General features: G+C 35.7%; 1 protein-coding gene across 1 annotated transcript in view; it reads left to right on the top strand.

Annotated features, from left to right (window-relative positions):
- LOC144448094 (phosphatidylinositol 4-phosphate 3-kinase C2 domain-containing subunit beta-like) overlaps positions 1–15003 on the top strand; it is a 28400-nt gene extending 13397 nt beyond the window's left edge. The window contains exons 14-28 of the mRNA XM_078138248.1: positions 30–124; positions 1039–1219; positions 2014–2115; positions 3257–3349; positions 3678–3807; positions 4783–4919; positions 5631–5800; positions 6229–6385; positions 6812–6921; positions 7829–8033; positions 8350–8592; positions 11506–11587; positions 12049–12164; positions 13208–13336; positions 13665–15003. Coding sequence (XP_077994374.1) covers positions 30–124; positions 1039–1219; positions 2014–2115; positions 3257–3349; positions 3678–3807; positions 4783–4919; positions 5631–5800; positions 6229–6385; positions 6812–6921; positions 7829–8033; positions 8350–8592; positions 11506–11587; positions 12049–12164; positions 13208–13336; positions 13665–13847 — 2133 coding nt within the window. The 3' untranslated portion in view covers positions 13848–15003. The remainder of the gene's footprint in view (positions 1–29; positions 125–1038; positions 1220–2013; positions 2116–3256; positions 3350–3677; positions 3808–4782; positions 4920–5630; positions 5801–6228; positions 6386–6811; positions 6922–7828; positions 8034–8349; positions 8593–11505; positions 11588–12048; positions 12165–13207; positions 13337–13664) is intronic.
- Positions 15004–15461: the final 458 nt, after the last annotated feature.

Raw genomic sequence — 15461 nt, 5'->3', positions numbered from 1 at the left:
GTTTGTTTTCTGGATTACAATTTTGTCAGGCTCTGAAGTATGAGAATTATCATGACTCGGCCCTGGCAAGATTTCTCCTAGAGAGGGCGCTGACATCTGTCAGGATAGCTCATTTCCTATACTGGTGAGTATTTTGTAATCAGAGATTTAAGAACTTAAGTCAATATAAGATTGACGTAGCAATGCATAGCATGACATAAGTGCAATGCTGATTTTTTAGTTTTGTTGGGGGGGGGGGGGGGTTCACTGTTCTATAACAGCTACATATTTAAGTTAAAGTTACATATATGTTAACATACAGAAAACAAATTTCCATGTGTTGAAATAACCAGTGCTACAGGGCATTAATTCATAATATAATACTGTAATTTAAGGGTTTGCTTTACCAAGATAGACACAGACCAAAACTATTGCTGTTCAATGTGTAGATTACACAAGTGGGTGGTGTCAGTTCCTCTGTTGCATGAATCTAATAAATCACCCTGTCATTGAGATAGTGTAAACATCAGAAGTCTCAAAACAGTACACTGCAAGTTTATTGATCTAGCTTTCAGAGAGCCACCCTACTGACTGTAATTAAACCAACATCCATTCAATATAGCTTATCACTGTTGTATCAACATGTTGCGACATAGTTTAAGTATGTGTCTATCTTAGTAAACTGAAGACTCAATTACCAAGAGTAATAACTACCACCACCCCCACCCCCGTTTGCTTTTAAGTTTCATTCTGTATGTAACATGGCCTCTGAAAGGCAATCTCACTGTTCATTAATTCAACTGTCTTCTGTTGATCTCGCCTCACTAAGTTTCACTGTAATTCATTTTGTTGTGTATACAAGCATCTAAAAGACATTCTCGCAAACCAGAGTCATTATTTCTACCACTACATTTCGAACCTGTGGGAGGCTCGTTAAGAATGTTGTCGTAAAACAGACCATGGCTTGCGACAATGCTGAAAGACAGCCTAAGTGCACCATTCAACAATTTCATTTCTGATCTCACCTTCTCTCTCTGACTTATTTTGTTATGTATACAGGCATTTGAAAGACAACTTAACAGACCAACAGTTCAGTCAACGATTCCAGATGGTACTAGGGGCCATGTTAAGTACATGTGGGCAGGCGTTGAGAGATCAGTTTCAGCAACAAGATGAGTTCATGAATAAACTGTCAGAAGTCGCTGAGATTGTCAAGAAACACAAAGATTCTGTAAGACAGGTATTTTGATGGTTTTTTGGTGTCGTCCTGTGATTGTTATGATTTGGGCTTATAGCATGTACTATACTACAGGTATGGTTTTTTTGGTGTCTATGATCCTGGTGATATAGCATGTACTGTGCTACAGGTATTGTATGCTGGTGGTCAGTCTTGTGGTAGCTACTACATATACCTTGCTGAAATAGATTTGTTTTAAGGCAGCATTTTGATGCTAACTACATTGGAAACCTAGTTATTTTCGATACAAAAAACAACCTTGCAATCTTACAATTTTCAATTAGTTTCCATAAATATGTGTTTATAATTTCCTAATTAAGCCAGATGCACTGTATTATGGTGACAACTCAACAGTGTAAGGTGAACATTTACAAATAAATCAAACCAAATACTTAGAAAAATGCATTTCTTAAACAATGTGACTTCACATCTACTCTTTGTTACTGATGGCATACAGTCTTTGTTCTATAAAACTGAACCGGTTAACTGTCTTTCCATCATTTCATGATGAAAATGTTATTTCAAATGAAATAAAGACAAATCTTAAATAATGATAATAATGAATTATAATAATATAATATAACTTTATTGCCATTTACATAAAAATGCATTGGAAATTCGCTTTCCAGAGGTGAATAAATTGAAACTAAAGATGGAAAGAAAACAACAAATGAATAAAATATAGCAAAGAAAATGCAGGTGTAAAGTAAAAGCAAAAGATAAAATCGATGTGACACATCAACGATAAAGTAATCACACACATGACACTGTCTCACACATATTTGTTTGGTTTGTAGGTGATACTACACAGAAGACTTGAACCGGTAGCTCAGAAATATACCAAGAATCTAAGATTGCCACTCTCACCCAGTCTAGATGTGGGTCAGTTAAAGGTCAAGGTAATTAAACACCATTTTGTCATTGAACAAACCAGCTGGGGAGTACATGTATGTCTCCTATGAAGGCTTGTTTAATATAAGCATAGAATGCATTTCAACTCCAGTAACAGAGATACCACACACAACAAGATCCTCCACACTGATAGTAACAGAGATACCACACACACAGCAAGATTCTCCACACTGATAGTAACAGAGATACCACACACAACAAGATCCTCCACACTGATAGTAACAGAGATACCACACACAACAAGATCCTCCACACTGATAGTAACAGAGATACAACACACAACAAGATTCTCCACACTGATAGTAACAGAGATACCACACACAACAAGATCCTCCACACTGATAGTAACAGAAATACCACACACAACAAGATCCTCCACACTGATAGTAACAGAGATACCACACACAACAAGATCCTCCACACTGATAGTAACAGAAATACCACACACAACAAGATCCTCCACACTGATAGTAACAGAGATACCACACACACAGCAAGATTCTCCACACTGATAGTAACAGAGATACCACACACACAGCAAGATCCTCCACACTGATAGTAACAGAGATACAACACACAACAAGATCCTCCACACTGATAGTAACAGAGATACAACACACAACAAGATCCTCCACACTGATAGTAACAGAGATACAACACACAGCAAGATTCTCCACACTGACAATAACAGAGATAGCACACACACAGCAAGATTCTCCACACTGACAGTAACAGAGATACTACACACAGCAAGATCCCTTACTGAATCAAAGCGATTTATTAAGCATTGCTATAATCTATACAATGTCCTAATCTGAGATAGTATACTAAAAGTTGTGAAGAACATCCACTTTTACTAAGATGCAACATTTCTGAGACCAGTCCAAAGCCATCAAATGTTGAAAAAAATGCTGGTAACATGTCCAGTAAGGGGGGGGGGGGGGGGGGGGGATCTAGTAAAATTTGACAGATATAATGAATTGTCTGTGAACACCTTATACAGTACAAATAGATTTATTTATGAATCCAAATCTGCAGTAGACCTTTCAGGTTTCTATGACAAGAAAATGAAATATCTCAAATGATGACACCTATTTATGATACATATTATACTGTATTATCTTTCAGAGTTGTTCCTACTTCACATCATTCACTGTACCTCTTAGATTAATCTTTCAAAATACAGACCCTATAGCAGAAGAAATTGCAGTTATGTACAAGGTATGTCTCAGTTCAAATTACAACTACAGCCGTTACACAGTGTTTTACCCTGTTGCGATCATCATAAATGGAAAAAGAAAAATCATTTATATATATACAGCATAAATCAAGTCCATGGTTGTAGCTCTTAATAATCACAAAAACTAAAAAATAAATGTGTATAAAGTTTATTTTTATACAAACCAGGTAAAACAAGTAATCACTACCTATTGAAACATCACCATGCATAAATAGTTTAATTAATTAATTCATTAATTAATTGTGGTTAAAAGTGATTACTTAATAATTAGTTGTTAGGATATATTACTCAATTCTATTGTTATTACAGGCAGGTGAAGATATACGTCAGGATATGCTGACATTACAAATGATTGGTTTAATGGATAAACTGTGGTTACAGAGAGGTTTGGATCTTAGGATGATAACATTTAGATGTATGGCTACAGGACAGAATAGAGGTATGTACACATACTCTCTGAAAGTACTTTATTTTAGCACAGTAACATTTAGATGTATGGCTACAGGACAGAATAGAGGTGTGTACACATACTCTGTGAAAGTACTTTAGCACAGTAACAGTAACATGTAGGGCTACTGGACAGAATAGAGGTATTTACTAGTACTACATCTAAAAGACCCACTGTTTCAAAATTATGCCTGTATGTGCATATGGTATCTTGTTGCTTGATGTAGAAATACTTTGCATATATACCAGCAAATGCAGTTTATTCATAAATTGCTCAGGCCAATATAAAATAGAAAGATCTGAAGTAACTCATCAAACTAGTGATTTCAAATTTGTCAATCTAAATAATGTAACTCATAATACACAAATCCAAATCAATTCTCATCATGAACATTCATTTGATATGTTATAAAAATAATACAGTCCTTATATGGTCATGTACCCCTTTGGATCAGGGGTCTGTCCATCTGTTAGGCAAGTTACTATTCAATCTTCAAGTGCAAGTGCCCAAATTTAGGCAGTAATGCATGCATTCTGTGGCCTTGCTCTATTGTTTAGACAATAAGCCATTTTTCATCTTGCAGCAGTTCTCGTAAAATCCTGCATGAGCCATTGAATCCATAATAACCACTTGAGGGTAATCAAGCTAAAAGTACCAAATGCTTAGCAACACTATTGTTCTCAACATCATCACACATGGCCATGGTGAAAGCTTGACAACGATCACATTTGACAACCGTTGTTGCTAGGCATATCTGCATAACTCGCGAGATCTGCAACGAGATGTAAAATCCCTTTTTGAACTGCAGTTTAGATCATTCTAGTCATATTGTTGTACCATCTACATTTCAGTTATCTAAAGTACTACCCCATTACCTAACTTTACATACATTTTACTCTTGTATATGCATTCATGTGTCCCATGTTTCAGTTGATAAGTTAATAACATCATACTTCTTATGTACAGGTTTGGTGGAACTTATCCCAGATTGTGAGACATTGCGTAAGATTCAGGTAGAACGTGGTCTAACAGGGTCATTCAAGGACAAACCACTAGCTGATTGGCTTCAAAAATACAACCCAACAGAAGCTGAGTACCAAAAGGTAATTATACCTTGAAAGGTTGTATTGTTAACCTGGTCACCACAATAGGGAAACACTAACCCTGTTTACATAGGTTGAAAATTCAGGAAACAATACATGTATGGTTGAGTATCTGTTTTCCACTGATAATATAGAACAGGTAACCATGGGAAAAGTACTTTGAAATACCCAAATTTAGAGCTAGCCAAACACATAAATGAAGACAGAAGTTAGAATAATTCATTGATTGACAGGGTTAATGGTAAGCTCTTTAAAGATACCAGTAATTATATATTTACTTTCTCTTATTGTAGTACTCGTTAAAACTACACGTCTGTCACAATTATCAGCGTTTTCATTGTTTTTTAACCAGCGTGAACCTACATTGTATCAATAATAATACCAATAATAGATACTTCATTTATCCAAATGAAATTCAAAAAATCATCACCCTTCTGACAACAGATATTTTCAGAGGTATCTAATTCTTTATCACACCCAGTCAATGCTTGGCTCAAACCCAGACTGCAGTGGTAAGAGGCATACACCAAAGAATGATCTAATCCTCATTTGCATATCATTAGCATACAGATATGCAATAATGTTTTTATATTGCACTGCAGTGCAAATACCACTACTTAGTATACACACACATAGGTGCAAGTAATCACTGGTATATATGTAATAATTACAGTAATGTTATAACCCTAACACACTGACTCTGTATTTCAGGCTGTTGATAACTTTATCTATTCCTGTGCTGGTTACTGTGTAGCTACTTATGTGCTTGGTATTGGTGATAGACATAATGACAATATCATGGTGACTCAGACAGGACATATGTTTCATATCGACTTTGGCAAGTTCCTTGGTAATGCTCAGATGTTTGGCAATTTCAAAAGGTAAGACTGCTCATTGTGTTTAGTTTTTTTTATTTGGTATGTTGGTATTGCCTGAGGGGGGGGGGGGGGGGTGAGGAAGTGTTTGTGTCCAGTTTGAACATTGTAAGTACTATCATAGCCTTGGCCCCATACATTTATTACAAATTACCATCACAAAAAATTACTAAAATGAAGGTGAGAGAAATATCTTTACGTGCTAAAACTGAATATTACATTGACCCATAATTCTTGTGTTTAAATAGACATGTACGGTACTGTGGTTTTTAAAGTAATCATTGAGTCATTAAGAACTTCAACTCATAGATACATAACTGATCTTGCTCTCATACATTGAAGTAAATTTGGCCAAAAAAATAGTCACAACATGTGTCCTGCATTGTTAGCTTCCTTTGTGTCCCAGACATCTGATAGTATGTTTTCTGTTACAGAGACCGTACACCATTTGTGCTAACATCTGATATGGCCTATGTAATTAATGGAGGAGATAAACCAAGCAGCAGGTTTCATGACTTTGTTGATCTGTGTTGTCAAGCCTTCAATATTGTCAGGTCCCATGCTAACTTGTTCTTCAATCTTTTTGGCTTGGTAAGTTTTAGAACAGATAGACACTCCTTTTCAGTGATAGGTCACTTGGTTTTGATTAGTGTTTGTTGACTAGCCATTTTGAGGTACACAATGTAATTTTGATCTCTCTCTCTTTCGCTCTCTCTCTCTCTCTCTCTCTCTCTCTCTCTCTCTCTCTCTCTCTCTCTCTCTCTCTCTCTCTCTCTCTCTCTCTCTCTCTCTCTCTCTCAAACTCTCTCTCTCTCAAATGTTCTGCCTCAATCTCTCTAAACATGCATCTGTGTTGTCTAAATGAAGTCTGTTAACATTTATTCATGGCAGGATGACAGTACCATCTTTGTTTCCATACATTATTGAAGATATCAAATTCTTTGAAAACAAGGATTTTTTCCATCAGAACAGATGGTTGAAATGTATAGTATCTATTCTTATTTTTTTGATTGACAGATGTTGAATTCTGGGATAGCTGCGTTGTCACAGGCAGATGATATCAAATATGTTCACAATGCATTGAAACCAAGTGCCTCTAATGCTGAAGCCACGGCAATGTTTACAAGGTAAGAATCTATGAAGACTTTTAATACACACTTTGTTTTTACACACAATTTGGTCAATTCTTGATACCTGTAATAACATTCTACCCCAGGATAGTGGGTCAAAATAGAACAAGAAGGTTGACTTATTCTCAGTACCTGTAATAACATTCTACCCCAGGATAGTTGGTCAAAATAGAACAAGGAGGTTGATTTATTCTCATGTGCATCTATTGTAATGACTATGTAGTGTTTGGAGCGGAAGTCTTGATGTTGACCAAGAAATCAAATGACTGCTATCTTTGCAATGTGCCCAGGTGATAACATTTCATTTCAGGTACCGAGAATTAAAACATTCTTGACAATGGTAGTGAAACTTCACAAGATACTAAAGCGTGTGTCTTTCTGTATTCATAACATAATTAGATATTATCCTTAGTTGTACAGTTAAGATTCGATGTAAAAAAAGTACTCACAAGTAATATGTTAAAATATCATGATGTATGGTGTCTGCATGTGTTACTGCAATATTCTCTGCAGCTATATTTTCGCAAGCGTAGGTAGCAAAAGTGTAGCAGAAGACATCACAATCACGAGTGCAATTATGCCTGAGTACTGGCTCTGTTATTTATGGGCCAGGGTTCTATCACAATTACATAATTATGTTTATCCAAAAGAATAAATTTCACAAAATATACTAATTACCATTCATATGATTTCATGTCCATGGACCAATCATGCATCCATTTGCATATCATTTGCATATCATTGGCTACAACCAGTGTTTTTGATATATGCTGCAATGCAAATACCACTAGTATGCGAGACAGAGACACACACACACACACACACACACACACACACACACACACTGATCCAAGTAATCACTGGTACATATATAGCAAAAATGAATTCCTTCCTCTCTTTACAGGTTGATAGAAGCAAGTGTTGGTGCTAAATCCACTCAGATTAATTTCTTCATCCATAACTTGGCCCAATTAAAGTTTCATGGTGCTTCAAATGAGACTGGTGTTCTGTCATTTTCACCCAAGACATACACCAGAGAGGGTGACGGTAAAATAGAATCTGCTATGGTGTTCGGATACCAGAAGAGGTATAATCCAGACAAACATTATGTAAGGCAAACCACAAAACTTGTATGTTATTTTGATATATAGGCCACAGCATAAATTACTTTGATTGTAACATGTTATTTTCTTAAAAAGACAAAGCAATTAGCCTGGTTACTACCAAACCAAAAAGACTATGGAGATCCAATTTCTCACACACATTCAAAAAAACAACAACACATAATTTATACAGTTGTGCTGCAGCACCATTGGCACTATTTAGTGAATATATATTTGGTTACTTGATGGAAAAAAAAATTCCCAGTTGCAGCTAGTCTAGGTTTAATTATATCATAATATTTTTCTCTGTCCATCTCTCTAGATGTACATCATTAAAGTTAGCCGGGTAGGTGAGAAAGAACCATCATTCATTTTCAGGAAGTTCAGTGAATTTCATGAACTAGATGAGAAATTATCAGATACGTTTCCAAGGATCAGACTACCACCACTCTCCAGTACTCGCATCTTAGGACGTACTCATGTCAAACAAGTAGCAGAGAAGAGAAAAATAGAAATTGAAAGGTGGTTAGGCGAGTTACTTCACATGGCACCAGAAATATCAGAGGTTAGCTAAATTTGATCAGTTTTGTGAACATAGGGTATTTCAACGATAAATTATTCCATCTCATACGTTTTGTGAACATAGGGTATTTCAATGTTAAATTATTCCAGCTCATAAGCTTTGTGAACATAGGGTATTTCAATGTTAAATATTTCCAGCTCATACGTTTTGTGAACATAGGGTATTTCAATGATAAATTATTCCAGCTGATACAGTTTGTGAACATAGGGTATTTCAGTGTTAAATTATTCCAGCTCATAAGTTTTGTGAACATAGGGTATTTCAATGTTAAATTATTCCAGCTCATACGTTTTGTGAACATAGGATATTTCAACGATAAATGATTTACTTGTTTTAAGCCACAAGGAGTTCAGAATTTTTAGCATTGACCCATCAATCTGTCTTGCTCAACTATTCTCATCAGAATGACAAATTCCATAGTTTTAGCTGACCACTAGGGGGCGGTATGATCAGCCGATTATAGATGTTAAGTCGTTCAGTACCTTTATTTCAGTTGATCTTGGGATTGTAGCATCTGATGTTGATAGCCACTCTGATCTTCCTAGGGGAAATCATGTGGGGATGTATCAACAGGGGTGAACAAATCCACTGGTCCGAGGTCCGGGACCAGTGATTTTTTTGGGCGGACCACACAAATTTGACCTTGTCTGGTCCGTCGGACCAGTACCTTAAACTGTAAATAATCATGCTAAAAAGTAGGAACAGCAACAACTGAATGTGAACAAACAAGAAATACGATCACGATGGAGCTAAAACTACAAGCCTTGCATGACCTTTCGATGGGTCATGAAGTATTATCAGGTGACTTCCGACTTCAAACCAGCAATACTTTAGTATGCTATAGAGAGGGGCGGGGCGTGAACTTTGACAGTTGAATGACTGGTGGTGCGTCAATACGTCATAGTAGCGGCCGTACATCGTAGTTTATTTCACTGAATCAACAACAATGTGAAATGATAGACAGGAGATAACACTCAACGCACATGTGGCTCATATCATTACTAGTAGGGACATACCGGTTTAGGGACACAAGAATTAGGAAGACAAGAGTAATAATTTCATTGTATAATAATTAAAATGTATCAAACGAAACATTTTATTTGCTATCATACTGTCAGCATTGATTGTATTATTGTTTTTATTCATAAAGGAGCTTCAAATGATTTATAATAGAACCCCTTTCATGAAATGAAGTCATCCAAATGACGCACAAACTTCATGTTATCCCACAAAAGTCCGGGACAAAAGTTACCAAGTTTGTCCACTGGGCAAGTGAATAACAAAGGTTTCATCATTTTTGCCAACCTCAGTTACTTCCATGATAGCAATCACTGACTGTCATCTTGGTTTTTCCAATGAATTACAAGGGTTGACAATACCATACCAGTCCTCCTGCATTGCTTTCTGCAATATGCTGGTCTCGAACCTCAGATGCAGAGCTCAGATGTGTGCACACATGTTGCTCATTCCATTTCGGGTGTGTGGGTTGCTTGTTAGAAACATAACACAAATGCACTCCAAATCTGAGCATTTATGCTGCTTATTATCGTTTACTTTGTAATAGATAAAACATTACACGATCAAAAATATACACCACCTGTTTTATTTTCTCCTTGCATGTAATTTAGGTGTAACTAAAAATAATGTGCTAAGACCAACCCTAGACAGAAATGGTATGCGCCAAGGCATTTCCCACGATATCTTATCTGTTACTATCTGTAAACATAGGACGTCAGTGTCCACACTACGGTAGTACCTCTCAAATAAACGACCATTTCCCAAGTAAATTTGCTGTGTAATGTGTGGCTATCCATCTCGTAAATAATTTAGACCCATCTGAAACGCGAATGGCTGTAAAGTTTTAAATGGACAACACGGACAATGGTCAATCTTTTGAGCTATGGAAAACAACTGACCAGCATGACACCAAATGAACATTCTGATTCTAGGGTTACACTTACAGATAGTCAACGAAGTATCTATTTTAGCACTGTGATATGATATTTGCCAATGCCTCGATAACTGGCGAATTTGATTTTATCTCCATACCGTCACACGGACTCCCTCTAGTCAGGCAATGTATGTGTTCCTAGGTCTTTTTCCAAAGCCTCGACAACTGGTAAATTTGATTTTATCTCGACACAGTCACACCATGGACACAAGGACTCCTAGTCAGGCAATGTATGTGTTCGTAGTTTTTTTTTTCGTGAGATTTTATAGGATCAACTTTGAAGGGGTCAGTTTCTTTGTACAAGTGTGATGATTTGCTTGCAATATCTGGGGTTTCCAGACACAAGTTTGACAAAACGTAGTACAACTTTTGTCGTCATACTGCAATCATGACCAAGTAAAACTGTTTTTCAATGTTCTTGTCGCATATTTCTGTCAAATTTCTAATCCTTCGTGAAATCCAAGTGAAGTCGCCGTTCAATATTTTTCGTTTCGTCGATGCGTCAAAAATAACCGTTACAAATATAATAGAATTGTCAATTGACTGAAACCAAGCATGTCAACTTTATATTTATCATTATAAATTGGGTATTGTTCAACTATAAGTGGTGTACGTCTAAATATATAGATTCATAGGCAAGATTTAATGTTTCACGTTAGCGGGACCAAGGACCACGGACCACTAATTCTTTCAGCAGGACCACTGGATTTTTTAAGGCACTAGTCCGGGGACCACCAGTTCACAAAATGATTTGTTCACCCCTGATCAATAATAGTAACAGAGTCTCAGTTGATGTTATGATTGTAGTTATGGGAGTGTCTAGACTCAAGAAACATAGCAAATATGTGTGGGACAAAAGTGTAGCATAATCTGAAACTTGGCTGTTCGATAAATTTTACACCCGCAGCCATCAATCTAACGTCTGTATGTATATGTTTCCACAGTGTGATTTGGTGTATACATTCTTCCATCCTATGTTACGAGATGAGAGAGATGTAGATATGATTACAATGGTCAAACCTAAAGGTAAGATACAATTCATGGAAATTCTAATTAATGGAATATGGAAATTATAGATTTTAAACATGGAGTATTAAGAGGAATTCCGTAACCATAGTCAACATAAAGTGTTGATTGTGAGAAGCACAGACAAGGTATTAAAAACAGCAAGCCAATATGTAAGGTTTTTTTTAGATCCGCAATAGTCTCTGTTCATCCACAATGCATCATTTCTCAGACATGCATGATGCAATATCCAGTTTCTTTCAAACCCAGCACAAAGGTGACATATCATATTTGACATACACACATCACTTTGTTTTGGAGACATGCAAATTTGTCCGAATGGTGGCCATATTTGTAATTAAAATCAACGTGTACTACATAACTCAAAAACTGTAATACAAAGAGACTCCATGATTCAAGTGTCTACACCCTTATTATCAGGTACAAGCTTTCTTTTAATGAACACACTGATGTCATTTCAGAGAGTACACTGGAAAGAAACCAACCTAAAAGTGGTCAGATCGGTGGAGAGGTGAAAGTATCACTACATTACAAGAATGGTGCCCTAGTTATTATGGTGAAGCATGTCAAAGATTTGGTAAATATTATTGAATTTTTTATGTTAGTTTTAAGGAATTGCCGATGTGCTGTAGATTCTCTGTAATGTTTACTCTGTTTACATCGCGATCTGTGATTTTGCTTCACAATGACTCGCTTACTGTTTGTAATGCTAATAAGGGCAAATGAATAATTGAACCGCACCCCCAATGGCAGTTATCAGCATGCCTGTTTGTAAATATTTACACATACTATCTACCATATGTAAATTATTAGCTTGTACTCATCTCAACGAGAGTACATTTCGGTATGGTAGATTTTGGATTTATAAAACAATTTTTATCATGACTTCCTACTTGAAAAATCAATGTAAAACAACATAAATCAAGTTCTTATTTGTATCTCAATAAATTGCAAAAGATTGATAAATAATTATGTAAATGTTTGTTGTTGTACGTACAATAACAAACTTTCCACAATTTTTTTATAGGTTTATGCAATGTATTGAGGTACAAACACAGACTTGGTCAATGTTGTTTCACTTTGCTTTTTCAAGTAGGAAGCCATGATAAAATTGTTTTATGAATTAGATCTTTAACATAAATACCAAATCCTCATCCATATGAACACTTCAAAAACAGACTTATGTCATCACTCCCTATTTCAACCAATCAGTTTCAATGCATTTTTTCAAACCTATCAATTTCAGCATATCATTTTCAAATAACATTACTTGTTTGCCATTGCCAGTAAAAATTAAGACTGAAGCAAAATCCCAGATTGCAATGTAATGTTCTATAGTTAAATTTTATGCAAAGTATCAACAAATACTGATTTATGTCTTAGAAATCAGACATCAAATTCAGTTTTCATTTGAACAACAACTACCATTGTCATGGAAACAACACATAAATGTCAGTTTTCATTTGGTCAGCAAATATGTAGACTTGTCCTCAATATTAAGGTAAAAGTTCACTTGATTGTCATTTGAAAGGTCAAAGTTCATTTGATTGACAAATGAAAGGGATTGTTGTAATCAAGTGTAAGAATGGATGGATAATGCCTCAAATCAATTCTTTACAGATACCACCAACTGATGCAGGTCCACCGGATCCCTATGTCAAACTATATCTACTTCCAGACCCGAGTAAAATAACTAAACGAAAAACTAAGATTGCAAGGAAGACGCTGAACCCAACTTACAATGAAATGGTACGACAAGCCAATTATATTGTATGGTATCATACTGTATGTTACTGTACACATATAAATAGAGAGAGAGAGAGAGAGAGAGAGAGAGAGAGAGAGAGAGAGAGAGAGAGAGAGAGAGAGAGAGAGAGAGAGAGAGAGAGAGAGAGAGAGAGAGACAGAGACAGAGAGAGAGACAGAGAGAGAGAGAGAGACAGAAAGACAGACATATAGACAGATCGGTGCGTGACTGAGTGAATGAGCGAGCGAGAGAGAGAGAGATAAGTTAATCAAAAAATATTCCGTACAGAATGCTAACTTTTGCTGCCTTTCCCTTTCTTCCTAATTTTAGTTAATATACAATGTGCCCTTAAACGATGTCATGAAGAGAACATTGCAGATAACAGTGTGGAACTGTGATTATTTGAAAGAGAATGATTTCATGGGTGCTGTATATATTCCAATGGAAACAATCAATCTCTCACAAGAAACTGAGAAATGGTATAAACTAGAAGCCTTTCAGCGAGTGGTGTGAAAATTTTGATTCCAGCCATGTTGGTTAATGCCACCACCTATACTGTACTACCCATCACATAATGAAATCATCCAACTGACTTCCTGCCTTGTACTGAATGGAATCACCCAACATCCCCTTGCCTTAACTGAGTTACCGTGATGGTGCGCTCCTAAGAACTATTCCGTATAGGAAAAGGAGTTTCATGGAAGAAAACTTAATGTAAATTTTACATTTTTTCAGAAATGTTGTAGATTTAGGACAAATAAGGAAATTGACAAATGTGTATTTGTGTTTAGTCGGTATGAAATGTTATGTTACATTGTGAAACTCTAGTGAAAATGACAGAAATATTGTATATATTGCAGGAAATGTTAATTATATATTTGTGAATAGTATAAGCCTTTAAAAATTTTAGTTAAAGCTGCACTTGCTGCTACTGGAACTTTTTAAAAAAAACTGTTTTGTGAGATGTAATGATTAACCTGTAATATTGTACACCCTGAACAGTATTGAATCACCTGTGGGTAAACATATTTGTGTAGCAGTACACATTATATGGTGTAATACATCCAATCAAATTGATTTTTAGGTCCACACCCAAAAATCCGAACCCTAGCAATCATGATTTCAACCTGTTGCTATCCTACATCTGGATACAATCAACCACTAATTAACATGTACAATATCTAATTATTGATATTTTAACGATTTTCAGCGAATATTTAGTTGGTTGTGTGGTTGTAAAAAATAATACTCTAATTACAGCCAGTGCAACTTTAAGGAGATTAGACTCAAACTTTAGACAGCATAGCCACGAGACTAAAATGATCTACTATTATCATTTTTTACTGTATTTCAAAAGTGTAGGATCTGTATTTTTTAGACAGCAGCAACAATATAATGTACTCTTGACTGATCTAAGAAATTGATTGTTAAAGGCCCATGTCAGGTTAGGATTAACATCTAGGTGTAAAAACATTTATTTGGTTGAGCTATACCTAGCGATAAAGCTGGTCCAAAACAAAAGAATGATCCTGTGTAATCATTATTACAGTAACACTAAATGACATAACCCGGGATTGAAACATTGACCTTTAAGGTAGTGTACACTTCACTGACAAATTATCATGAAAATCAGAATTGTTCAATTCTCTCTTAACTTTGTCATACAAAAGCTTGCTCCTGTTCCTTTTGAAATAATACAAGAAAGTCCATGGTCATATTTTCAAGGATATCAATAATTTTTTATTTCCATATGGAGTACTCGGCAGCCATATTGTATTCTAAAGTGGCTTAACTTTTGATAACATTTTGACCTCCATTCCAAAAACATTTTTCTTGATTTTAACTGAGAATGGGTTGGAGTATTCTTGAACAAAGTAACAGCCAAAGTTTAAACAGTTTATTTCCAAGGTGAATTTCACGTTAATCAAAGAAATTTACCCTTGGAATAATGAATTAACAAATTAACATTAATCATTATTGCTTCACTCATAAACTCAGTCTGGTATCCTACAGCAGTTATTGGCAAATAGAGACACTTTTTGTTAGTTCCTTCACTCATAAACTGGTATACTACAGCAGTTATTGGCAAATAGAGACACTTTTTGTTAGTTCCTTCACTCATAAACT

Source organism: Glandiceps talaboti, chromosome 17 (genome assembly GCF_964340395.1).
Source record: "Glandiceps talaboti chromosome 17, keGlaTala1.1, whole genome shotgun sequence".
Taxonomy (NCBI): Eukaryota; Metazoa; Hemichordata; class Enteropneusta; family Spengelidae; genus Glandiceps; species Glandiceps talaboti.
Note: the sequence above shows the minus strand (reverse complement) of the source record. Positions and strands in the feature narration are given on the sequence as shown.